This window comes from Somniosus microcephalus, chromosome 9 (assembly GCF_052327205.1).
Source record: "Somniosus microcephalus isolate GS21.2 chromosome 9, FLI_Smic_1.0, whole genome shotgun sequence".
Classification (NCBI taxonomy): Eukaryota; Metazoa; Chordata; class Chondrichthyes; order Squaliformes; family Somniosidae; genus Somniosus; species Somniosus microcephalus.
In genome coordinates, this window is record NC_140995.1 from 163,901,938 (window position 1) to 163,929,485 (window position 27,548).

The following is a 27,548-nucleotide window of genomic DNA, read 5'->3' on the forward strand; positions in this document are numbered from 1 at the left end:
AAGCCAATTACAAAGGTACGAGGGGTGAGTTAGCTAAGGTGGATTGGGAAATTAGATTAAAAGGTATGACGGTAGATAAGCAGTGGCAAATATTTAAAGAAATGTTCCAAAATTCTCAATGAATATACATTCCATTGAGAAATAAAAACTCCATGGGAAAAGTAATCCATCCGTGTCTAATGAAAGAAGTTAAGAATAGTATTAGATTAAAAGAAGAGGCTTATAATGTTGTGAAGAATAGTAGTAAGACTAAGGATTGGGAGAGCTTTAGAAACCAGCAAAGGATAAGCAAAAAATTGATAAAAAGGGGGAAAATAGAATGAGAGTAAACCAGCAAGAAATATAACAAACAGATTGTAAAGAGCTTTTACAAGTATGTAAAAAGGAAGAGAGTAGCAAAAGTAACATGGGTCCCTTAGAGGCTGAAACAGGTGAAATTATAATGGGGAATAAGGAAATGGCACAGACTTTAAACAAATACTTTGTATCTGTCTTCACAGTAGAAGACACAAAAAGCATACCAAAAATAGTGGGGAACAAAGAGGCTAATAAGAGTGAGGAACTTAAAGTAATTAATATCAGCAGAGAAATAGTACTTGAGAAACTAATGAGACTAAAAGCCAACAAATCCCCTGAACCTGATGGCCTATATCCTAGGGTTCTAAAAGAGCTGGCTACAGAGATAGTAGATGCATTGGTTCTGATCAAAATTCCCTAGATTCTAGAATGGGCCCAGCAGATTGGAAGGTAGAAAATTGAACCCTGCTATTGAAGAAAGGCGAGAGAGTGAAAACAGAATCATAGAATCATAGAATGGTTACAGCACAGAGGGAGGCCATTCAGCCTGTCGAGCCCGTGCCGGCTCTCTAGCCAGAGCACTTCAGCTAGTCCCACTACCCCGCCCTTTCCCTGTAGTGCTGCAAATTTTTTCCCCTCAGGTACTTATCCTATTTCCTTTTGAAAGCCATGATTGAGTCTGCCTCCACCACCCTTTCAGGCAGTGCATTCTAGATCCTAACCACTCGCTGAGTAAAAAGGTATTTTCTCATGTCGCCTTTGGTTCTTTTGCCAATCACTTTGAATCTGTGTCCTCTGGTTCTCAACCCTTCCGCCAGTGGGAACAGTTTCTCTCTATCTACTCTGTCTAGACCTCATGATTTTGAACACCTCTATCAAATCTCCTCTCAACCTTCTCTGCTCTAAGGAGAACAACCCCAGCTTCTCCAGTCTATCCACGTAACTGAAGTCCCTCATCCCTGGAACCATTCTTGTAAATCTTTTCTGCACCCTCTCTAAGACATCCTTCCTAAAGTGCAGTGCTCGGAATTGGACACAATATTCCAGTTGAGGCCAAACCAGTGTTTTATAAAGGTTCATCATAACTTCCTTGCTTTTGTACTCTATGCCTCTATTTATGAAGCCCAGTATTCCGTATGCTTTTTTAACTGCTTTCTCAACCTACCCAGCCATCTTCAGCAATTTGTGCACATATACCCCCAGATCTCTCTGTTCATGCACCCACTTTAGGATTGTACCCTTTAGTTTATATTGTCTTTCCTCATTCTTCCTACCAACATGGATCACTTCACATTTTGCTGCATTATATTTCATCTGCCACATGTCCACCCGTTTCACTAGTCTGTCTATGTCTCCCTGAAGTCGATCATTATCTTCCTCAATGTTCACTATACTTCCAAGTTCAGTGACATCTACAAATTTTGAAATTGTGCCCTGTACTCCCAAGTCTAAGTCATTAATGTATATCAAGAAAAGCAGTGGTCCTACTACCGACCCTGGGGAACAGTCCAAAAAACAATCGTTCACCACTACTCTCTGTTTCCTGTCACTTAGCCAATTTTGTATCCATGCTGTCACTGTCCCTTATATTCCATGGACTTCAACTTTGTTGGTAAGCCTATTATGTGGCACTTTATCAAACGCCTTTTGGAAGTCCATATATACATCACGTCAACTGCATTGCCCTCATCAACCCTCTCTCTTACCTCATCAAAAAACTCGATCAAGATAGTAAAACACGATTTGCCTTTAACAAATCCATGCTGGCTTTCCTTAATTAATCCACACTTGTCTAAGTGACTGTTAACTTTGTCCCTGATTATAGTTTCCAAAATCTTCCTCACTACCGAGGTTAAACTGACTGACATGTAGTTGCTGGGTATATCCTTACACCCTTTTTTGAACAAAGGTGTAACATTTGCAATTCTCCAGTCCTCTGGCACCACCTCCTGTATCTAAGGAGGATTGGAAGATTATGGCTAGTACTGCCGCGATTTCCTCCTTAACCTCCCTCACCATCCTAGGATGCATTCCATTTGGTCCTGGTGACTTATCAACTTTAAGTTCAGACAGCCTTTCTAGTACCTCCTCTTTTTCAATTTTTATCTCGTCTAGTAACTCCACTACCTCCTCTTTCACTATGACTTTGGCAGCATCTTCTTCCTTGGTGAAGACAGATGCAAAGTACACATTTAGTATCTCAGCTGTACCCTCTGCTTCCATGCCTAGGTCTCCCTTTTGGTCCTTAGTCAGTCCCACCCCTCCTCTTACTACCCGTTTATTATTTATATGCCTATAGAAGACTTTTGGATTACCTTTTATGTTAGCTGCCAATCTATTCCATTACTCTCTCTTTGCCCCTCTTATTTTCTTTTTCACTTCCCCTCTGTACCTTCTATATTCAGCATGATTCTCACTTGTATTCTCAACCTGACATCTGTCATATGCCCCTTTCTGCTTCATCTTACTCTCTATCTCTTTTGTCATCCAGGGAGCTCTGGTTTTAGTTGCCCTACCTTTCCCCCTCATGGGAATGTACGTTGACTGTACCTGAACTATCTCCTCTTTATAGGCAGCCCATTGTTCGATTATAGTTTTACCTGCCAATCTTTGATTCCAATTTACCTGGGCCAGATCCGTTCTCAACCCCGATCCTCTCTAACTTCTACCGCTGCACTATAGAGAGCATCCTGACAAACTGTATCACGATATGGTACAGCAGCTGTAGCTCCCATGACCGGAAAGCCCTGCAGCGGGTAGTCAAAACTGCCCAACGCATTACTGGCACCCGGCTACCGACCATAGAACATATATATCAGAAACGCTGCCTACGGAGGGCATGGTCCATCATCAAAGACCCTACCCACCCCAGCCACAGTCTGTTCACCCTCCTACCATCTGGAAGATGCTACAGATGCATTCGCACCCGTACGACCAGATTTAGGAACAGCTTCTTTCCCAGGGCTGTCATCCTACTGAACTCCACAAATAAACACTAAAGCCTGCACATCTGCTGATGCACTTTATTATGGTCATATTTATGCTAATATATATGTACAAATGTATGTTGAAATGTTTAAGTGTCCTAATCCAAATTGTACACTCTCGGGAGCCGCAAGCCTACATTTCGTTGTACTGCACTTGTGCACTAACGATGACAATAAAAGTTGATTTGATTTGATTTTGATTTGACTGAAATTTGCCTTCCTCCAATTAAGTATTTTTACTCTAGATTGCTCCCTGTCCTTTTCCATAGATAACCTAAACCTTATGATACTATGATCACTGTTCCCTAAATGTTCCCCTATTGACACTTGCTCCACTTGACTCACCTCATTCCCCAGAACCAGATCCAGCAATGCCTCATTCCTCGTTGGGCCAGAAACATACTGATCAAGAAAATTCTCCTGAACACACTTCAGATATTCTTCCCCATCTCTGCCCTTTACGCTATTATTATCCCAGTCTATATTAGGATAACTGAAGTCCCCGTTATTACTACTCTATAATTCTTGCTACTCTCTGTAATTTCCCTGCAAATTTGCTCCTCTACATCTTTCAGGGAACTACAGGCCAGTTAGCCTGACATCAGTCATCAGGAAAATGCTTGAAGTCTTTATTAAGGAAGTGGTAGCAGGGCACTTAGAAAATCATAATATGATTAGGCAGAGCCAACATGGTTTTATGAAAGGTAAATTGTGTTTAGCAAATTTATTAGTTTTTTGAGGATGTAACTAGCAGGGTAGATAAAGGGGAACTAGTGGATGTAGTATATTTGGATTTCCAAAAGGCATTCCATAAGGTGCCACGTAAAAGGTTGCTATGCAAGATAAGGGCTCATGGGGTTGGAGGTAATATATTAGCATGGATAGAGGACTGGTTAATGGATAGAAAACAGAGAGTAGGGACAAACGGGTCATTTTCCAGTTGGCAGGCTGTAACTAGTGGGGTGCTGCAAGGATCAAAGCTTGGGCCTCAGCTATTTACAATCTTTATTAATGACTTAGATGAAAGGACTGAGTGCAATGTATCCACGTTTGCTGATGATACAAAGCTAGGTGGGAAAGTAAGTTGTGAGGAGGACACAAAGAGCCTGCAAAGGGATTGAGACGGGTTAAGTGAGTGGGCAATAAGGTGGTAGATGGAGTATAATATGAGGAAATGTGAGGTAGGAAGAATAGAAAAACAGAGTATTTTTTAAATGATGGGAAACTATCAGTGTTCGGAGAGATTTAGGTGTCCTCATACAGGAAACACAGAAAGTTAGCATGCAGGTACAGCAAGCAATTAGGAAGGCAAATGGCATGTTGGCCTTTATTGCAAGGGGGTTGGAACACAAGAGTAAGGAAGTCTTACTACAATTGTACAGGGCTTCGCTGAGCCCACACCTGGAGTATTGTGCATAGTTTTGGTCTCCTTATCTGAAAAAAGGACATACATGCCTTAGAGGCGGTGTAATGAAGGTTCAATAGATTGATTCCTGGAGTACGAGAGTCCTATGAGGAGAGATTGAGTAGATTGGGCCTATACTCTCTGGAGTTTAGAAGAATGAGAGATGATCTCATTGAAACATACAAGATTCTGAGGGGGATCGACAGGGTAGATGCTGAGAGGTTGTTTCCCCTGGCTGGAGAGTCTAGAACTAGGAGCCATAGTCTCAGGATAAGGGGTTGCCCATTTAAGACTGAGATGAGGAGGAATTTCTTCACTCAGAGGGTTGTGAATCTTTGGAATTCTCTACCCCAAAGGGCTGTGGATGCTGAGACGTTGAGTATAGGCTGAGATAGATACATTTTTTGACTCTAAGGAAATCAAGGGATATGGGGATCAGGCAGGAAAGTGGAGATGAGGTTGAAGATCAGCCATGATCTTATTGAATGGCGGAGCAGGCTCGAAGGGCCGTATGGCCTACTCCTGCTCCTAATTCTTATGTTCTCATGTTCTTATACACATATATAGATAGGAACAGATAGAGTCCACCAGGGGAAATAGATATAGATAGGAACATATACAGACCACCAGGAGAGACAGATTCTAGCATTTTTATATTGCGTTAATGCTGTTGGCATCTAACAGCACGTCCTTGTTAGCCGGCAGCATTAACAAAAATAAATGTGTTACAGGTTCGGCACTAATATAGATCCAGGCTCTGGGTTGAGTTTAAGAATGCATTCCACGTTCAGTGGAAATTACTCTCTGCTACTTTAGTGGAGGTGTTAACCCATTCATTTTAAATGGATAATAAACTGCTAAAATAGAGGCAGCGCAACTTCAGGTGAATCTGTTAAGAATTTGTATGCTGCTGGTATATTTCAGGGTCCCCCAGCTTTTGCTGCATCTCCCTATCTCCCACTGATGCTGGAGCTCCTGCCACTGGCCAGTAAATATGCTGAGTCCGAATCAGTACTTGTATGGTTTGTTGCTATGATATGAATCCCTTTACATTACAAACAACAACATGGCTTTGCGCATGGGCTGTGGCCAAGATGGCAAAGTCATGGATTCATTAGCCCGGATTTTGTGGTAGAAATAACGGCGAGTTTATCAGTGCTCACCGCTAGTAAGGAGTAAATCGGACAGCAACTTCCGGCGTTCACACATGCGCAGTTAAATGTGGAAATCCAGAAGTTGCTGACTGTGTTGCCCTGCTCCTCCAGAAGCTTCGCTGTAACAGTATGAAGTTAGAGTACTTAACCACTAGATACCCACTAAATACGCTAGAAAAAGTTAGGGCTTGTCCATTCAAGTCTAAGTGAATTTTTAACAGCGTGATAAGTCTTAATTACTGCCAAACAACCTCTCTGGCACTGAAAATGAACTTTAACAAGTGTGGACTCTCATTCCTTCAGATTTTAATTATTGCTGGAGATTTTTTTTAAATTTAAAAACTTTTTTAAAACGTTTTCTTTCTGTCTCTTTTATCTCTCTCTCTCTTAATCCCATCTTTCTTTCCCTCTCTTTATTTTGCTTTCTGTACTATTCTAACTTACACTTCCTGTTACAGGCTCTGCATGTCTCAGTAAAGATTCTTCAATCTGATTGGTTAAGGAGACACACCGTTGCTTGCCTGTTGACACCGGTCCCAGATGCCCTGTAGAGGGCACGTCACTGTTTTGACAAGACGCAAAAGGCCACAGAAAGTCAGTGGGCAACTGTAACGTCATGAACGGTGAGCGCCATTCATTCGCCGTTGGCTGCAAAATTCAGGCCAGTGTGTTTCCAATGCAGAAGCTACAGGTATACTTGTATGTGAAAACATAGGTGTATCTGCACTTAGGTCACTCTCACGTGACCTAGACTATAATAGAAACATGCCTACAGATTCTCAGAAATCACAGACACAGAATACAAGGGAACACAGACACAGATCACCAGAGATCAATATGGAACACATATGCAGATGTTGAAGGATGACAGACAAAGATTACCAGGAAACACAAACACAGAGCAAAAGCAAAATACTGCAGATGCTGGAAATCTGAAATAAAAACAGAAAATGCTGGAAAGACTCAGCAGGTCATGTGGAGAGAGAAACAGAGTTAACGTTTCAGGTCAATGACCTTTCGCCAGAACTGGAAAAAGTTAGAGATATAACAGGTTTTAAGCAAGTACAGAAGCAGGGAAAGGTGGGAGGGGAGGAAAGAACCAAAGGGAAGGTCTGTTATAGGGTGGAAGGCAAGAGAGATTAAATGATAAAAGGGATGATGGGGTAAGGCGAAAGGAGGTGGTAATGGGACAAGAAACAAAAGCTGGGTCTAGGGATGGTGTAAATGGGAATATCAGAACCATCAGCAACAGCTGCCGTCCGAAAAAATGGGGGCAGGGGGTCATAATCTGAAATTGTTGAACTCCGTGTAGCATCCGGAAGGCTGTAAAGTGCCTAATAGAAAGATGAAATGCTGTTCCTCGAGCTTATGTTGAGCTTCATTGGAACAATGTAGGAGGCCGAGTACAAGGAGGTCAGAGTGGGAGTGGGGCAGAAAATTAAAATGACAGACGACCGGAAGCTCAGGGTCACATTTGCGGGCTGAACGGAGGTGTTCCGCAAAGCAGTAACCCAATCTGCATTTTGTCTCGTCAATGTAGATGAGACCACATCGTGAGCAGCGAATACAGTATACTAAGTTAAAAGTCTAAGTAAATCGCTGGTTCACCTGGTAGGAGTGTTTGGAGTCCTGGATGGTGAGAAGGGAGGAGGCAAAAGGGCAGTTTTGCATCTCCTGCGCTTGCACAGGTAGGTGCCGTGGGAAGGGGAGTGGGTGTTGGGGGTGATAGAGGAGTAGACCAGAGTGTTGCAGAGACAACGGTCCCTTCAGAATGCTGAAAGGGAATGGGAAGATGTGTTTGGTGGTGGGATCATGCTGGAGGTGGCGGAAATGGCAGTGGACAGTTAGTTAAATGTGGATGCTGGTGGGGTGGAAGGTGAGGACAAGAACCCTATCGTGGTTCTGGGAGGGAGGGGAAGGGTTAAAGAAGAAGTGTGGGAAATGGAACGGACATGGTCGAGGGCCCTGTCAACCACGGTGGGGAAAAAGGAAGACATATCTGAAGCACTGGCAAGGTGGCATTGTTGGAACAGATGCAACAGAGACGGAGAAACTGGGAAAATTAAGATATATGTTTCCTCTACATTGGGGAGACCAAACGCAGATTGGGTGGCCACTTTGCGGAACACCTATCTTCACTATGCAAGTGTGACCCTGAGCTTCCGCTCGCCTGTCATTTTAATTCTCAGCCCCATTCCCACTCTGACCTCTCTGTCCTCGGCCTCCTACACTGTTCCAATGAAGCTCAACATAAGCTCGAGGAACAACACCTCATCTTTCTATTGCGCACTTTACAGCCTTCTGGACTCAACATTGAAAGGTCATCGACCTGGAACGTTAACTGTTTCTCCCTCCGCAGATGCTGCCTGACCTGCTGAGTAGTCCCAGCATTTTCTGTTTTTATTACAAACACAGTGCAGCTGGATTGCAGACTGCCAGGAATTATAAACACAAATCATGGAACATAAATTAATGAACATAAGGGGTGATTCCACACACCAGTGCTCCCTGAGAGGATCACAGCTCCCCACTGGAAACCCAGGTTCACAAAATCACCCCTAATAATCCAAAGGAGACAGAGATAAAAGATGCAGGTCATGAAAGAACACAAAGGAGAATAGAGATGAAGTGCACAAAGAAACAGATGCAGGCTACCAGGAAACGCACACGGAGATTATCAGGGAACCTAAGGTAGTCGAGAAAATGTAATCCTCTTTGTAGTTCCCATCATTAAGTTCAAGTCAAACATACATTGAGTGAGAGGATCTGTCATGGGGCAAGACTATTTTTTTTAATGCAGACTAATAAACAATGGAGGCGAGGATTGCATTCAAGTGATTGCAGACTGCCAGGGTTGTTTCTGTGAAATTATATTATATGTAGCACATGGCAGTAAAATAAGGTTTCATCTCACCCAAAATTACTGAAAGTGATCGCATATCCTTTTCCATTAAGGTAAATATTTCCTCCTTTGAGAAGCGGCCAATGCCTTGACCGTACATTTCTCGTTTAACAATTCCTCTTGTTAGATGGCACAGTATCCATTTCAGGAAACCGCTGAATGGGCCTGAGACCGACAGTATTTTTCGGGTTTCATGGAGGTTGTCGATCCACTGACAGTATACTATGGCCCTGTAATATTAAAAGAACAACACTGTAACATTCACAAACAGCATGTTAGGCATGACTTTGGTGCAAGGATGCAAACAATATATACATAGAAACAAGAACAAGTACGTCTCTTGTTCCCCTCCCACATTCACCTGCATTGGGAGTGAGAAACTGGCAACACTGAAATGTGAGTGGGGGGCGGGAAGACCGGCTGACACTGGGTTTTGGCACATCAAGCGACTTCCCCCAAATTATGAATAGACAGTTTTAATAGCTATACACAGACAAAACTACTGAAACAAAGTTGGTGTGATCTGTAAACTTTCTCTCAAAGAAGGAACTTTTCATTTTGAATCCCAAGATAGGATTCTGATAATGTTTATGTCATTTGCAATTTTACTCCAAGGGGAATTTTTGAAATGGAGATTAAAATTCCCAAGACGATTCCTCCTGTGTTTATTAGAACATCGGCCAAGGTCAAAACCTAATTCAAATGTGAAAACTGTAATGTATATACCTTTAAGGGGGGAACTATCTTTTACAGCTCATGTATACTGCAGTACCGGCAGTGACCACACCTGTATATTGTACTGAGTAGTAATCTGTACAGATCAGTTCCAGTGTGAGCCACGTTGAGTAAACACCTGTTGTACCGTTCTCCTGCAGTCTGTGTCTTATTATACACAGACACAACATTGGCGACAAGGCAAGTTCGAACCTACCTGCAACTCTGCATCACCTCCCGGGGATTCGTTCCTGGAGATCAGTGGATTGGAGGTCAAGGCCAGAGACTCGGGCGTCGACCACGGGCAACCGCCCAGTCATCCAGCAGAGACTCGAGAATTGCGGGGGAGGCTGTCGAGAGCCAGGCTTGGCTTTCCAGTCGAGATGGGCCAGCAAAACGGGCTGGCAACAGGTAGTGCGCAGACCCTTCCCGGACAGCGGCGGGCTAGAGCCCGACCGAGCGGCACAACAAAGGGCCGAGCAGCGTCGACGGGGGAGAGAGAGGGCAGAGCGCACAGGGCGCAGCCGGTGTTCAGGGGCCGAGCAGCGGCGAAGAGAGGGAGAGAGAGACGCGCAGAAACCCGCGAGGCGCCGCCATTGCCACGAGGACCGCCGAGAGCGGCATTGGCAGCAGCGCAGGAGAAGCGCACAAAACCTACAGGGCGCCGCCATTGCCACGAGAGCCGCCGGGAGCGGTGTTGGCAGCAGCGGGGGAGGAAGGAAAGCGCGGGAGATGCAATTTTAAGCCATTGGGAGACGCCATTTTAAACCACACCCAAAATGCCGAAGAGTGGCAGTATCACCACATTTGACAATGAAGTCGAAGATTGGACTACATATGTCGAACGAATAGAGGTATACTGCAAGGCAAATGAGGTGTCAGATGACAAGAAAGCGTCGGTATTGTTAAATTTAATGGGTGCAAAGACGTATGGTTTATTACGAAATCTAGTAACCCCAACGAAGCCAATGGAAAAGAGTTTTGAAGACATAGTAACGATACTACAGGAACATTTAAACCCCACACCGCTGCTGATAGCAGAAAGATTTAAGTTTCACAAACGGAACCAGCATAAGGATGAAAGCAATGCTGATTATTTAACAGAACTGCGCAAACTATCGAAACACTGCCAGTTTGGAGCGGGACTGGCAGGTACCTTAAGGGACAAGTTTGTGTGTGGGCTTCAAAGTGAAGGAACCCAGAAACGGCTTTTATCTGAAAAGGACCTTACGCTGGAAAAGGCTTTCAGCATTGCGGTATCATATGAAGCAGCAGCACGGGGCGCTGCAGAGATACAACAGAGACCACAAGAATATGGCACAAACGAAATGTCATATAGAACAGAGAAGTGCTATCGCTGCGGCAGAACAACACATGACCAGAATGATTGCTGGTTCAAAGACAAAGTGTGCAGACAGTGTGGAAAAGTAGGACACATAGCACGAGTCTGCAGGTCGGGAAAGAAAACCAGCAATAAGAAACCTACCAAAGAAAAGTACAAGAAGGTACATAAGATGACGGAGAATAGTTCAGACGAACAAAAGAGTGATAACGACTCCGAAAGCAGGGAACTGAGTTGTCTGAAACTACATAATGTGATCACAACGGAGGATTACCGAACCATTTGGGTCACTCTCAAGATAGCAGGAGTCCAGGTAAAGATCGAATTGGACACACGATCAGCCCTAACAGTCATAAACCGACGGGACTACGAGCGGCTATTCTCACACATACCCTTGAGAGACACAAAAATTATTTTGAAGACGTACACGGGGCAAAAAGTCTACCCCAAAGGAAAAATAAGGGTGACCGTTATATATAATGGTTAGGAAACACCAAAACTAGACCTGTATGTATTGCAAGATGGAGGACCACCATTACTGGGACGTGAATGGATCCGGAAAATACAACTGGATTGGCATTCCATACAGGCACTGACTGTGACTGACAAAAAGGATGACGACGTCACACCTGGGCGACTGTCAAAGATCCTAACTGATGCGAAAGAAGTGTTCCAGCAAGGACTCGGAACACTAAAAGGCATGACAGCGACAATTAAAATTGAAGAAAACGCAAGCCCAAAATTTTTTAAGGCCAGACCTTATGTGATCCGCCCAGCCGTCGAAGCAGAGCTGGAGAGTCTGGAACATTCAGGTGTACTGTCCAAGGTAGACTGGAGTGAGTGGGCTACACCCATCGTCCCTGTGGTGAAAAAGTCGTTGAGCAGCACGCCTGGGGAACCAAGGAAGGTTCGCATCTGTGGAGTACTTTAAGGTAACAGTGAACCCGGTCCTTCACACCGTACAATATCCACTTCCGCGGATTGAAGATATTTTCGCCTCGCTATCTGGAGGGAAACACTTCACTAAGATTGATCTGGCCCAGGCGTATCTGCAAATGGAGGTAGAAGAAGCATCAAAAAAATACCTCACAATCAACACTCATAAAGGTCTCTACTAATACAACCGGCTGGTATTCGGGGTAGCATCAGCTCCGGCTATTTGGCAGAGGGCAATGGAACAAGTCCTGCAAGGGATCCCAGGGACCCAGTGTTATTTGGATGACATCCTGGTCACGGGCGAAAATGACAGTGATCACCTTGCCAACCTGGAGCAGGTGCTCACTAGATTGCAGGAATATGGGCTCCGAGCTAACCGCCCAAATGCGAGTTTTTTAGAAAACAGATCTCGTATTGTGGCCACGTTATCGATAAAGTGGGGTTACATAAGTCCCCAGAGAAGATTGAGGCAGTAGTCAAGGCTCCAGCACCGGAAAATGTGTCACAACTGAGGTCGTTCCTCAGGCTGGTAAACTACTACCATAAGTTCTTGCCAAATTTGTCTACAATACTACACCCACTGAACACCCTACTGCTAACTGGGGTGCCATGGAAGTGGAGTGACGAATGTAGACGAGCTTTCCAGAAGAGCAAAACACTAATCACATCGAAAGAGGTATTGGCCCATTACAACCCGGCATTACCAATTCGGTTGGCATGTGATGCGTCACCCTACGACATTGGAGCGGTGCTGTCGCACAAATTCTCGGACGGCTCTGAGAGGCCAATAGCCTTTGCGTCACGATCACTAACCTCAGCCGAGCATAACTACGCCCAGATTGACAGGGAGGCCCTCAGCCTAGTGTGGGGAGTGAAAAAGTTCAATCACTATCTGCACGGGCAGAAATTCACCTTGCTGACTGATCACCAGCCTCTTGTCTCCATTTTTAATCCGAAGAAGGGCGTTCCGGTGATGACTGCGCAACGACTACAAAGATGGTCACTTTTTCTAGGGGCGCACCACTATGAGATTGAATATAAGGGCACGAAACAGCATGGAAATGCTGATGGGCTATCACGCCTGCCACTGCCTACTGTGGAGGAAGCACCAGCAGTGGATCCTGTCGAAATATTTCATTCGACTATAGTTGAATACCTACCGGTAACTAACGCTTGTATCGAAAAGGAAACCCGAAATGACCCGACACTCTCTCGGGTATATGATTTGACGGTGAAGGGATGGCCAGCACATGGCGACTCACTGTTGCCAGCATTCTCGACAAGGAGAGAACAGCTGTCAGTGTGCCGGGGGACCTTGATGTGTGGATCCCGAGTGGTAATTCCACCCAAGTTAAGGGATAGAGTGCTCAATGAGCTTCATGAGGGTCATCTGGGAGGGGTAAAAATGAAAAGCCTAGCCAGGCCTTATGTGTGGTGGCCGGGAATTGATAAACAAATCGAGGACCTGACCAAGAGCTGCTCAGGATGCCAGAAAGTCCAAAATGCACCACCACAGGCCCCTCTACACCCATGGGAGTGGCTCTCATCTCCATGGCAACGGGTGCATATTGATTTTGCTGGTCCATTCATGGACTCAATGTTTTTAATAGCCGTGGATGCACACTCAAAATGGCCTGAGGTCATCAAAATGTCCTCCACCACCACGGAGAAAACTATTGCAGTCCTACGGACCATTTTTGCCAGGAATGGCTTGCCAGAACAGATTTGCTCCGACAACGGACCACAGTTTGTGTCCGAAGAGTTCCGGAGGTTCTTGAAAAAGAATGGGGTAAGGCATTACACATCCGCCCCGTATCATCCAGCCACAAATGGATTGGCTGAGAGGTTCGTACAAACCTTTAAGAAGGCAATAAAGGCTACGTACAATGACAACATTCCGCTGCAGCACAAGGTGGACAATTTCCTGTTCGCCTACCGGAATGCGACACATGCAGTCACCAACCAGGCCCCAGCCATGATGTTCTTTAACCGAAGGTTAAGATCTCACCTTGATTTGCTCAGACCAAACGTACGAAGAGATGTTGAGAGTAAGCAATTCCAGCACATCCATGAGAAGCCAACAAGGAGCTTCAATGTAGGGCAACCAGTCTTGGCCCGCGACTACCGAACTGAAAAATGGCAGCCAGGAACGATATGCACACGGCAGGGCCCACTAATGTACACAGTGGACGTTGGGGAGAGCATCATGAGACGCCATGCTGACCAGATCCTAGAGTCACAGGAACAAGTCAACCCCATGCCTCGCCCATACGTACCTGGTGATGAACCTGACGTACAGGTCGCATCTACCCCAGAAACAGTAGCATCGGAAGCTGATGAACCAACCGACGACAGGGGGCCAGAATCGCCTCCGCACCAAGAGCAAGACACTTGGGAAAGGCGCTATCCAGAAAGGATCAGGAAGCCTCCCCAAAGACTGAATATATAAATAGACTATTTTCAGCTAATGTTGCATGTTAAAAGTGTTAATTGTAATTAGTTTGATATTTAATTGTTAAATGAGTGTTATGGTACTGTTAATCTAAAAGGGGAATTGTAATGTATATACCTTTAAGGGGGGAACTATCTTTTACAGCTCATGTATACTGCAGTACCGGCAGTGACCACACCTGTATATAGCACTGAGTAGTAATCTGTACAGATCAGTTCCAGTGTGAGCCACGTTGAGTAAACACCTGTTGTACCGTTCTCCTGCAGTCTGTGTCTTATTATACACAGACACAACAAAAACAATGCACAGTCCGTGCAGCACTGCATTAATCTGGAGATGAGCTGTTTGTGCACTGGCACATCTGCCATAGCGATGCCTGAGATTATGCCCAATACAGTGCTTTTGGTGGGAAAACTGGCTCCTATAACGATAAAATCTTTCTACGGTTGAAATGGTATGATGACCAGATCTCTCTCCAGCTCCACCTCATTAACTCAGTGGGGCCCTTTTATAACATCATCTCTAATTTGGCAACAAAGAGTAAAGAAACAAAGGTGACATGGAATTTAGCAGCAAGCGGTTAAGGCTGCCTGAACACAGGCTCCTGTCTCTAGGCAACCTCATCACCCTGCTATTAATGGTGCTTTGAGATGGAGCCACAAGCTGCTCGCTGTGGTGGAAAAATAAATGCATGAACTGCAACTAATATCAACAGCGACAAGATTAAAATTATGCAAAACCATTTTCGGTCATTGTAATTTAAAACAGCGTGACTGACTTTAATTGATTCAATCCTGCAAGAAATCAATCGTCTTAAATCAAATGGTTTGTTTCCATTACTCACGGTAATTCTTACTTATCATGATTATCAGTTGCTTTTCTCATTTTAAAAGTTGAAGCACTGCCTTTTAACAGTCACTAAAAGGTTTACTTTGAAAATGTACAGTATATAAAATAACATTTACCATGTGAACTGATGATATATAGTGACAAAGGTTCCACACCTTCTTCCTTCACCTTCATTATTATAGCAAACAGTTGGAAACGTTACCCCCTCAGCATTGACTTCCTCCAGCAGGTAATATTTTCCTCCAATCTTATGGCAAGGCAAATATGGATTATCACATGTGTTAACATATTCATGGGAACATCGGAACAGTAAGCCATTCAGCCCAGTGAGCCTTGATTATTAGATTTGACCATTACCCTTAGAACACACCCTCAACCTTCTAAACTCAATACATTGATATGAAATTCCTCCATCCACTATTTTAACAAAGTCATTATCGCATATAAAATGTTAAAATTCATATAACATTAAAATAGCAGGCAAAGGAACAGTGTGTAATAAAAATGGCTTATTCAGTAAGTGTAAGCCTGTACCTAAAACTTGGTAATAAAATTGAGACTTTTCACATTTTTTTATTGGAAGACGAAGTCATTTTCCTGAAGTGTCAGTTGTGTTTCTGAAAGTGATTCATGTTCTCAGACTTTGAGCAAGTCGTGTTGAATGGTGTCATACTTTAAAATGACGACTTTGCATTTTTGTTGGCCAACCTGTTGGCAACCTTGTCATTTTAATCTACCAGTGATGCAATGGCAACAATAAAGTGCCAGTCAATAATGACACTAATGGTGCTACTGACTGTCAGTGATTGACTGATTTTAAGATGAAGATGACAACCAGATGAAACACAAAAGACTTTAAATTGAGAACTGATTGAATTGTGCTGTCTCATACATTTTGTGTGGTAACTAATGGATTGTTTTATGCTCCTGGTTTTTACCCTCTGAAAGTTGTGATATACTCATCTGTCAGTAATTCAAAATTCTGGTAGTAAAACCACTGATGTTGGTACTTTGTTTATCCATTACTTCAGCTATAGTTTTGTTTTTAGGAAAGTTATTCCAAACAGAGTTAACAGAAAATATTCATTTTGCCTATGACCCTATTTCAAAACTGTTTGACATTTTCCTGTCTAATATCTAGTTCACAGCTTTACAGTCAGGTTGATGATTTCACAATGGACACATCAGTCTCCTCAGTCATAACGCTGCAACAGCTCCAGTGCTTTGTAACATCTTCAGAGATACTATCCCTATCTAATCATAAACCTCACAGAGCATGACATATATAAACAGTCCACAGAGATCTTAATAACATTAGACTCATAGTCAAACATATAGTGGGGTAAATAGATCGGGTACTACCTTTCCATAATGTGCTGACAAAGAGATTGCCAGTAGATTAAATATAAAGATTAGTCTACTATCAGTGAACAATTTATAAATTAAAATTTAATGCAAAATGCTCCATGGTGCCAAGTTTCATTAATAAGCCTCCTGTCATATTGGTTCAACTAAAAAGACTAAAGAGAAGATTCCTTCACTTGCATATGGAGGAAATGGATAACCTGTCTTCCAAAATATATACATAATAAAGCATATACCCAAACCCAAGCACCATCACTAAAAGACCAAGGATACAGATACTTTTCTTTTTATTCAAGAGATTCAGTACTAAAGAGTTTTAAATAAAGGAAACTGAGGACATGATTAAATACTTACCAACTGTCCATGTTTCATGCAGCCACCATTTGGAGGCGTGCCCACTTGCATTTGCAGATGAAAATTAGCTCTCCTCCTGGCTCTGCCCCTCTATTTCACTGTGGCTCCGATGTGATGCTGATGCAAGGAAATGGAACTCTGCTCTGGGTGGGAATTCTCACAATATCTTTGATAGAATCAGGAATTCTCACCTACTGCATTGCTCCATCCCAGGAATGGCAACAGTGTCAAGTAGGTGCATTTTTTTTATTCACTGGATGTGGCCGTGGGCGTCGCTGGTAAGGCTAAGCATTTATTGCGCATCCCTAATTGCCCTTGAGAAGGTGGTGGTGGTGGAGGGCAGTTAAGAGTCAACCACATTGCAGTGGGTCTGGAGTCGCATATTGGCCAGACCAGGTAAGGACGGCAGATTTCCTTCCCTAAAAGACATTAGTGAACCAGCTGGGTTTTTACGACAACCCAGTAGTTTCATGGTCATCATTACTGATACTAGCTTTTTTATTCCTGAATTTAAATTCAGGTGGGATTTGAACTGGTGCCTCCAGATAATTAGTCCAGGCCTCTGGATTACTAGTCCTGTAACATAACCACTACCATACCGTACCAGTACCAGTACCAGTGGTGGTCAATTCTCAGATTAGTTCTTGGCTACAGCCAGAGGAAATCCTAAACACTTGCAAGACATTTCCACAGAGAGATAGAAGTGTATGCATGGTTGGTATGAGAAAATCAAGTCATTTTGTGAAAGGATGAGGAGAGTGCCAACATAAACTATGGGGGGAGGCGGGAGGAAGATAATTAATGTACGGTTAGCTCACTTGAACAATTTTGTGCACTCAGTCATGGTCCAGTGGAAATACAGCTGTGCAGTAAAATTGGCCAGCTGTGTCATGCTGCAGTTAGTATTCAGTGGGAAAGGAAATGGAAGTGCTGGTATTGATGCTGCAAAAGATCCCTTGCTAACCTGGAAGAGGACAGGGAGCGAGAAGTTGAGGTCAGTGGTGACTTTCCCTCCCACTGGCAGCGCTGTCACTATGTTGGAAATTGATAACAGAGCCCCAATTTTAACTCGGGGTGGGAATTAGACAGACGGGGGCAGAGGCAGGTGACATACTCCTGGGCCTCATCTGCATGCCCCTGGTCAGTTTCTCGCCCTGCTCTGCCAGTCTGGTTCTGGTGTCTCATGCTCTGCCATGATTTCTTTCATCTTGCACAGCTTCAACTATGAAATACAGCGACTGAGGTGCTTTGAAAGCAACCCCCATCATTAATTTTAAATTGTTCTGCCAACCATCACAGAACTCTATAACTTGAAGTTAAATAGCTTCCCTGATCAGAAGGAACATTTTGTATGTAAGAGGTCATTTTCAAGTCCGCTCTTTATCCTTTTTCCTACTCTCCTAGAGGTTTAGAGCACAGGAGGTGGCCATTATGCCACAGTGTATGTGCTGGTTCTTTGCTTGAGCAATTCTAGGTTCCAATAACTCTCTGTGTAAAGAAATTTCCCCTAACCTCTCTCCTCACTCTCTTAGTGACAAATTTAGATGGCTGATCCCTTGTTACTGACTCCCTGACCAGTGGAAGTAGGAATATAGAAACATAGAAGATAGGAGCAGGAGTAGGCCATTCGGCCCCTCGAGCCTTCTCCGCCATTCAATGTGATCATGGCTGATCATCCAAATTCAGTACCCGGTCCCTACTTTCTCCCCATACCCCTTGATCCCTTTAGCCTTAAGAAATATATCTAACTCCTTCTTGAATATATTTAATGAATTGGCCTCTACTGCCTTCTGTGGTAGAGAATTCCATAGGTTCACCACTCTCTGGGTGAAGAAATTCCTCCTCATTTCTGTCCTAAATGGCATACCCTTTATCCTTAGACTGTGACCCCTGGTTCTGGACTCCCCAACCATCGGGAACATCCTTCCTGCATCTAGTCTGTCCAGTCCTGTCAGAATTTTATAACTTTCAATGAGATCCCCTCTCATTCTTCTAAACTCCAGCGAGTACAAGCCCAATCGACCCAATCTCTCCTCATACGTCATTCCTGCCATCCCAGGTATCAGCCTAGTGAATCTTCGCTGAACTCCTTCCATGGCAAGAACATCCTTCCTCAGATAAGGTGACCAAAACTGCACACAATACTCAAGATGTGGTCTCACCAAGGCCCTGTACAACTGCAGCAAGACATCCTTGTTCCTGTACTCAAAGCCTCTCGCTACGAAGGCCAACATACCATTTGCCTTCTTAACCACCTGCTGCACCTGCATGCTTACCTTCAGTGACTGGTGCACAAGGACACCCAGGTCTCGTTGCACTTCCCCTTCGCCCAATCTATTGCCATTCAGATAATAATCTGCCTTCCTGTTTTTGCCACCAAAGTGGATAACCTCACATTTATCCACGTTATATTGCATCTGCCATGCTTCTGCCCAATCACCCAACCTGTCCAAATCATCCTGGAGTTTCTCAGCATCCTCCTCACAGCACAAACACCCACCTAGCTTTGTGTCGTCTGCAAATTTGGAGATATTACATCTAGTTCCCTTGTCTAGATCATTAATATATATTGTGAATAGCTGGGGTCCTAGCACCGATCCCTGCAGTACCCCACTAGTCACTGCCTGCCACTTGGAAAAAGACCCGTTTATTCCAACTCTTTGCTTTCTGTCTGCCAACCAGTTTTCTATCCAAGTCAATACCTTGCCCCCAATCCCATGTGCCTTAACTTTACACGCTAACCTCTTATGCGGGACCTTATCGAAAGCCTTCTGAAAGTCCAAAATATACCACATCCACTGGTTCTCCCTTATCTATTTTACCAGTTACATCCTCAAAAAATTCCAGTAGATTAGTCAAGCAAATCCATGTTGACTTTGTCCGATCCTGTCACTGTTTTACAAGTGCTCAGCTATTACATCCTTTATAATGGACTCTAGCATTTTCCCCACGATCGATGTCAGGCTTACCGGTCTGTAATTCCCCGTTTTCTCCCTACCACCTTTTTTGAATAGTGGGGTTGTGATAAATCCATTAAGTGGAACAAGGACTCAAAGAGGCGATATCATAGAATTAACACGAGTACTTTATTAACAACTGGGAAACACGTTTACAGACAGACTGCATCAGCATCCTGGCATTCCACCTTGTGCCGACCTATACAGGAAGCAAACCTCTGACCTTAACAGGAAGCAAACCTCTGACCTTAGTAGCAGCATTGGCTACAGCAACACCTGGTGGATAACCTTAATCATAACATCCCAGATTACTATATCCCTCCCCGCTTAAGATTTCAGTATGAATTTCTTAACAAACAACCATTCCTGAGGGCCACATAAGGAGTCTCCATTCATCATGTTCCATACTTGACGAATCTAGCAGTTCAGTATCAATCGCTCTGGTGGCTTGCGAGACCTTTGTGAACGTCTAACAGTAAAGTCCCTGCTTGTTTGTGGTGAAGCCACCAGCTGCTCCTGAGCAGTGCTCAGAGTATCTGACTCCACAACGATGGTTTCCTCTTGACGGATAGGTTCCTGTGGAATTATCCCTGTCCCTGGTGGTGGCACCACAGATGCACTTGGATAACTGGGGGCAACCCTGTCTTCAGTCATTGCATCTGGAACCTTCATTTCAATTTCCCCTTCTCTGGGAAGTATCTGATCTACATGTCTGCGTACTACCCTACCATCTCCCAACATGACCTTGTATGATACTGGACCTGTCATTGAGTCTATGAAGCCAGGAATCCACTTTGGTCCATAACTGAAATTCCTGGTAAGGATCGCATCTCCTTCTCCAAAACTTCGGCTCTTTGTTCTTTTGTCATGGTTCTCTTTTTGTTTGTTTTGTCTGTTTTCCATTTTCCTTTTTAGGTCTGGGTGGACAAGGTCAAGAGTGGAGCGTAGTCTACGACCTAATAACATCTCAGCAGGAGAGAGTCCTGTGGTGGATTGAGGTGTTATTCTGTAGCTGAACAGAACCCGTGACACTTTGGCTGCTAAACTCCCTTCTGCGCTTTCTTTCATCATCTCCTTAAATGTTTGTACGGCTCTCTCCGCAAGTCCATTCGAGGACGGATGATATGGAGCCGAGGTCACCTGCACTATGCCATTTTTTCCTCAAGAACTCTTTTGTCTCTGTACTCACAAAACAAGTGGCATTGTCACTTACCACGATCTCTGGTAGCCCTTGATTACTGAAGCTCTGAGGCAGGCAGTCTATAGTAGTAGTGGCGGAAGCAGAATTTACAGGATAAACATCCATCCATTTGGAATGTGCATCAATGATTATGAGGAACATCTTCCCCATGAATGGACCTGCATAATCTAAGTGCAATCTTCTCCATGGTTTATCCGGCCACTCCCAGGGGTGGAGAGGAGCCGCTGCTGGTGCCTTCCGGTGTTCCTGACAAGTGCTGCATGTCTTGACAAGATTTTCTATCTCCTCATCTAGCTTTGGCCACCACAAGTAACTCCTAGCCAAGGCTTTCATACGCGAGACCCCAGGATGACACTGATGTAGTTGCTCTAGGATAGACTGTCGTGCTGGCCGTGGAATAATCATTCATGCTCCCCACAACACGCAACCATCCTGCACACTCAGCTCTGTTTTCCTGACACTGTAGGGTGTGAAGTCAGCCCCTTCCGGATGCTGTGGCCATCCCCTCACCACATAATCTCGAACTCTAGACAGTGCTGGATCTTTACCTGTCCATGTTCTTACTTGCTCTGCAGTCACAAGTGCCGTGTCAGTGTCCTCCAACATCAAAACTCTGTCCTCTGGAGCTGCACGGATAGGTGTGCCTGGCAGTGGAAGACAGCTCAAGGCATCTGCGTTCCCATGGTACTTGCCCGCCTTGTAGACGATGACATACTCATATGCCCTCAACGTCACTGCCCACCTCTGGATCCGGGATGACACCGTCTGTGGAACTGCTTTCATTTCGTTGAAAAGAGAGAGGTTTATGATCGGTGCATATGGTGAACTTCCTGCCATATATGTACTTGTGGAACCTCTGTAACCCAAACATTACTGCTAACCCCTCTTTATCTAACTGGGAATAGTTTTTTTCCGCTGGTGTTAGAGTTCGGGACATAAACCCTATTGGTCTTTCAGTTCCATCTTCCATGCAGTGTGAAAGAACTGCCCCCACCCCGTAAGGTGAAGCGTCACAAGAGAGAATGATGTCTTTCTCTGCATTGTAGTGAACCAGCACATCCGACGACAGCATCAGTTTATTGGACTGCTCAAATGAAACCCCCTGCTCCTCTCCCCACTGCCACTGTGTCTCCTTGCACAGTAGTTTGTGAAGAGGTGCTAACACAGTTGACAAGTTTGGTAAAAACCTGTTATAATAGTTCAGCAGTCCCAGGTAAGCTTTTAACTCAGCCACATTTGTAGGAGCGGGGGCGTCCTGCAGTGCTTGTATCTTCTCCTTGAGTGGATGGAGCCCGGTGGCGTCCACTCTGTGTCCCAGGAACACTGCCTCATTCCCCAGGAAAGTGCACTTACTCCTCTTGAGCCGGAATCCTGCCCTCTCCAATCTCTGTAGTGCCTCTCTCAGAGTGCTCAGATGCTCCTGGTCGGTTCTTCCCATCACCAGAATGTCATCCAGATAGAGGGAAACATGTGGAATCCCTTGCAGTACACCTTCGATTGTCCTCTGGAAGATAGCTGGACTAGATGAGACACCAAACGGTAAGCGGTTATATGTAAACAAGCCCTTGTGTGTATTTATGGTGACATACTTCTTTGATTCATCATCCAGTGTAATCTGCAAGTAGGCATGACTCATATCCAACTTTGTGAATTTCTTTCCTCCAGCCAGGTTTGCAAAGAGATCCTCTGTTTTGGGAATAGGATACTGCTCTAGTTTGGACACCCGATTGACAGTCAATTTATAGTCTCCACAGAGTCTTACCGAATTGTCCGGTTTTAACACAGGTACTATGGGAGCTGCCCATTCCGAACATTTCACCGGCTCCAGTATGTTCTCTCTCAATAGACGGTCAAGCTCAGCCTCTACCTTTGGCTTCATGGCATAAGACACAGGTCGTTGTTTTAAAAACCTTGGCGGTGCCTCCTTGTCTACATAAATCTTAGCTGGGGGGCCATTAAATGTGCTAAGTTCCTCCTTGAACACACTCTCATGTTCACTCAACACTTCTTGCAAAGTCAACTGTTTGCCAGCATCTATTTGATGTACTGCTCCCCAGTCTAATTTAAGTTCTTTTATCCAGCCCTGACCTAACAGGTTTGGTCCGGTACCCAATACTATAACTACCGGTAGCTGTTCCACTGTGTCCCTGTGTTGTACAGCTACCTTAGCTGTACCTAATGTCGCTACTCGTTCACCTGTATATTTTTAAGATGCAGGAAGCAAGGCTTTAACTCTGGAACTTTTGCACGGTTCCACAATTTTGAGTACTCTGCCTTGTTCATTATGGTCATGCCGCACCCTGTATCCACTTCAAAGTTCACCTTAGAGTCATTTACTGTCAGTTGCAATGTGATAGGAGCCACTTTTGGAATGTTCTCTAACATGCTATACATTATGAACATGTTCTCTTCTTCCTCAGCTTCCCGGCTGATGTGGTGTGCTCCATGTTTTTTCACTTCTCTCCCTTGGTTTTGCTGTCCTCCCCCTTTTGGTTTGGATTCCTCCACAGGTGATTTCGCCCTACAAGCTCATTTTATGTGTCCTTGTTTCCCACACTTGTAGCACTTTTCCTCCAGAAACTGGCATTCACTCGCCAGGTGATCGCCCTTGCATCTATAACATGCCTTCACATGCTCACGTTATGGTTTCTGATGCATGTTCAACTTGTGCACAACAACCTGACCTGCAAGTTGCGTAGCATTAGCCCTGTCTGAACCCTGTATTTCTTTTACATCTCGGTTCGCTGTCTCTATAGCTTGAGCAAGTTCCAATGCTTTTTCATAAGTAAGCCCAGTCTCGGATAATAATCTACGCTGCCTTCGGTTGTCCATAATTCCGCAAACTAGCCTATCTCGGAGCATTTCCTTCAGGTTGTTCCCATAATTGCAATCTTGTGCTAATTTACGCAACAGCGCTACACAGTCCATTACGCTCTCTTCCTCTTTCCTGTTCCTTGAATTAAACTTGAACCGCTGTACAATCTCACTAGGCTTAGGGTTGAAATGTTCTTTTAGCAAAACCACTAATTCAACAAATGATTTGTCTCCAGGCTTTTCAGGACTGAGCAGATTTTTCATCAAACTGTAGGTTTGGCTTCCCACTGAACTAAGCAGAATGGCTTTCCTTTTTCCGGCATCATTTATTTCATTTGCTTCGAAAAAATAACCCAATACTTCACAGTATTCTTCCCAGGTTTGTGCTTGAATATCAAAAGCGGAAACCGTTCTTACCGTGGCAGCCATGCTCTCTTCCAGCTTGTAGCTAACTTTAGCTCGTGATTTTGATGTTTAAATGTCCCGGCAGACTTTTCTTCTTTATGCAGGGTCCTTAAGTTACCTCATCGCCAAATGTGATAAATCCATTAAGTGGAACAAGGACTCAAAGAGGCGATATCGTAGAATTAACACGAGTACTTTATTAACAACTGGGAAACACGTTTACAGACAGCCTGCATCAGCATCCTGGCATTCCACCTTGTGCTAACCTATACAGGAAGCAAACCTCTGACCTTAACAGGAAGCAAACCTCTGACCTTAGTAGCAGCATTGGCTACAGCACCACCTGGTGGATAACCTTAATCATAACATCCCAGATTACTATAGGGGTAACTTTAGCTACCCTCCAATCCATGGGTACTGTTCCAGATTCCATCGAATGTTGGAAGATGCTCAGCAATGCATCTACTATTTCTAGGGCCACTTCCTTAAGTACCCTAGGATGTAGATTATCAGGCCCATGGGATTTATCAGCCTTCAGTCCCATCAATTTCCTTAACACCATTTCCTTACAAATACTGATTTCTTTCAGTTCCTCCCCTTCATCAGACCCTATGGTCCCCGACATCTCTGGGAGATTATTTGTGTCCTCCTTTGTGAAGACAGAACCAAAATATGCTTTTAATTGGTCGGCCATTTCTTTGCTATCCATTATAAATTCCCCTGATTCTGACTGCAAGGGACCTACGTTTGACTTCACCAATCTTTTTCTCTTCACATATCTATAAAAGCTTTTACAGTCAGTTTTTATGTTCCCTGCAAGCTTACTCTCATATTCTATTTTCCCCTTCTTAATTAATCCCTTCCCTTCTTAATTAATCCCTTTGTCCTCCTTTGTTGAATCCTAAACTGCTCCCAATCCTCAGGTTTACTGCTTTTTCTGGCCAATTTATATGTCCTCTCCTTGGATCTTATGCTATCCCTAATTTCCCTTGTTAGCCACGGTTGAGTCACCTTTTTTGTTTTATTTTTATGCCATACTGGGATGAACAATTTCTGTAGTTCATCCATGCAGTCTTTGAATGCTTGCCATTGCCTATCCACCATCAACCCTTTGAGTGGCATTCCCCAATCAATCCTACCCAACTCGCGCCTCAGACCATCATAGTTTCCTTTATTTAAATTCAGGACCCTAGTCTCTGAGTCAACTACTTCATTCTCCATCTTAATGAAGGATTCTATCATATTATGATCGCTCCGACCCAAGGGGCCTTGTACAACAAGATTGCTAATTAATTCTTTCTCATTACATAATACCCAGTCGAAGATGGCCTGATCTCTGGTTGGTTCCTCGACATATTGGTCCAGGAAACCATCCCGTAAACACTCCAGGAATTCCTCCTCCACAGTATTGTTACTAATTTGGTTAGCCCAATCTATATGTAGATTAAAGTCACCCATGATGACTGCTGTGCCCTTATTGCACGCTTCTCTAATTTCCCTTTTAATGCCATCCACAACCTCCGCATTACTGTTTGGAGGTCTATATACCACTCCCACTAACGTTTTCTGCCCCTTGGTATTTCTCAGTTCTACCCATACAGATTTCACATCATCAGAGCTAATATCCTTCCTTACAATTGTGTTAATCCCTTCTTTAACCAGCAATGCTACCCCACCTTCCTTTCCTTTTTGCCTATCTTTCCTGAATATTGAATACCCCTGGATGTTGAGTTCCCAGTCTTGGCCACCCTGGAGCCATGTTTCCGTAATCCCAATCAAATCATATTCGTTTACCTCTATTTGTGCAGCTAATTCATCCACCTTATTCCGAATGCTCCTTGCATTAAGACACAAAGTCTTCAGGCCTGTTTTTTTAACGCTCTTAGACCTATTAGAATTATTATTTACTGTGGCCATGTTTGCTTTAAACCGTTGATTTCTCTGACTGCCACATTTGTTTTTCTCCTTCCTATCTTTTGCTTTTATCCTTGTTTCCCTTTCTTCTGTCCCCCTGTTCAGGTTCCCAACCACCTGCCATTTTAGTTGAAACCCTCCCCCAGGGCACTAGCAAACACTCCCCCTAGGACATCGGTCCCGGCCCTGCCCAGGTGCAAACCGTCCGGTTTGAACTGGTCCCACCTCCCCCAGAATCGGTTCCAATGTCCCAGGAATTTGAATCCCTCCCCCCTGCACCATTCCTCTAGCCACGTATTCATCTGAAATATCCTTCTATTTCTACTCTGACTAGCACGTGGCACTGGCAGCAATCCTGAGATTACTACCTTTGAGGTCCTATTTTTTAATTTACCTCCTAACTCCCTATATTCAGCTTTTAGGACCTCATCCCGTTTTTTACCTATATCGTTAGTGCCTATATGCACCACGACAACTGGCTGTTCACCCTCCCCTTCCGAAATGTTCTGCAGCCGCTCTGAGACATCCTTGACCCTTGCACCAGGGAGGCAACACACCATCCTGGAGTCTCGTTTGCAGCTGCAGAAACGCCTATCTATTCCCCTTACAATAGAATCCCCTATTACTATAGCTCTCCCGCTCTTTTTCCTCCCGTCCTGTGCAGCAGAGCCACCCCTGGTGCCAGGAAGTTGGCTGCTGCTGCCTTCCTCTGATAAGCCATCCCCCCATCAGTATCCAAAGCGGTATATTTGTTTGAGAGGGGGATGTCCACAGGGGACCCCTGCACTACCTGCCTGTGCCTAGTACTCTGTCTGTTGGTCACCCCTTCCCTTTCTGCCTGTCCAACCTTTGCCTGCGGTGTGACCAACTGCTCAAACGTGTTATCCACGAATTCCTCAGCGTCGCGAATGGTCAGAGTGCTGTGCATTGAGTGCTGCTAGAGTTTGGTAAGAGGGAGTAAAGTCATTTAAGTGTATTTTGTGAATTTTAGTGTATTAAAAAGTTAATTATTTGAAGTGTGTTTAATTTTTAAGTGTATATTAAAATGTTGGGGAGTTTAACTCGGAAGTAGAATCCGGGTATAAAAGGGGCGGGACTAGTGCTTGAGCACGGAGTGCTGTGCACTGAAGGCTGCTAGAGTTTGGTAAGAGGGAGAAAAGTCATTTAAGTGTATTTTGTGAATTTTAGTGTGTTAAAAAGTTAATTATTTGAAGTGTGTTTAATTTTTAAGTTTATATTAAACTGTTGCTAGAGTTTGGTAAGAGGGAGAGTTCGGGCAAGTGGGAGGTGAGGGTGTGTTTTTTGCTCTGTTTTCCCCACTCCCAGGCTTAGACGGCACTGTGGAGGCGGAGCAGCGAGATGAGTCAACCAAACAGGCCCCACAGACAGTATTCAAGGAGGAGGTTGGTGATCAGCTGGTTGGTTGGTTTTCTTCCTTCTCTTTTATTCCTTTAAGTTGGTATGTCCTATTGAATAGTGGTGTAATAGTATCATCTACAT

The 27,548-nt window shown here is 44.2% G+C and overlaps 1 protein-coding gene across 1 annotated transcript in view; it reads right to left on the reverse strand.

Annotated features, from left to right (window-relative positions):
* The window catches only part of faxcb (failed axon connections homolog, metaxin like GST domain containing b), an 80,633-nt gene that overhangs the window by 18,293 nt on the left and 34,792 nt on the right, over positions 1–27,548 (reverse strand). The window contains exon 4 of the mRNA XM_085997435.1: positions 8,758–8,975. Coding sequence (XP_085853561.1) covers positions 8,758–8,975 — 218 coding nt within the window. The remainder of the gene's footprint in view (positions 1–8,757; positions 8,976–27,548) is intronic.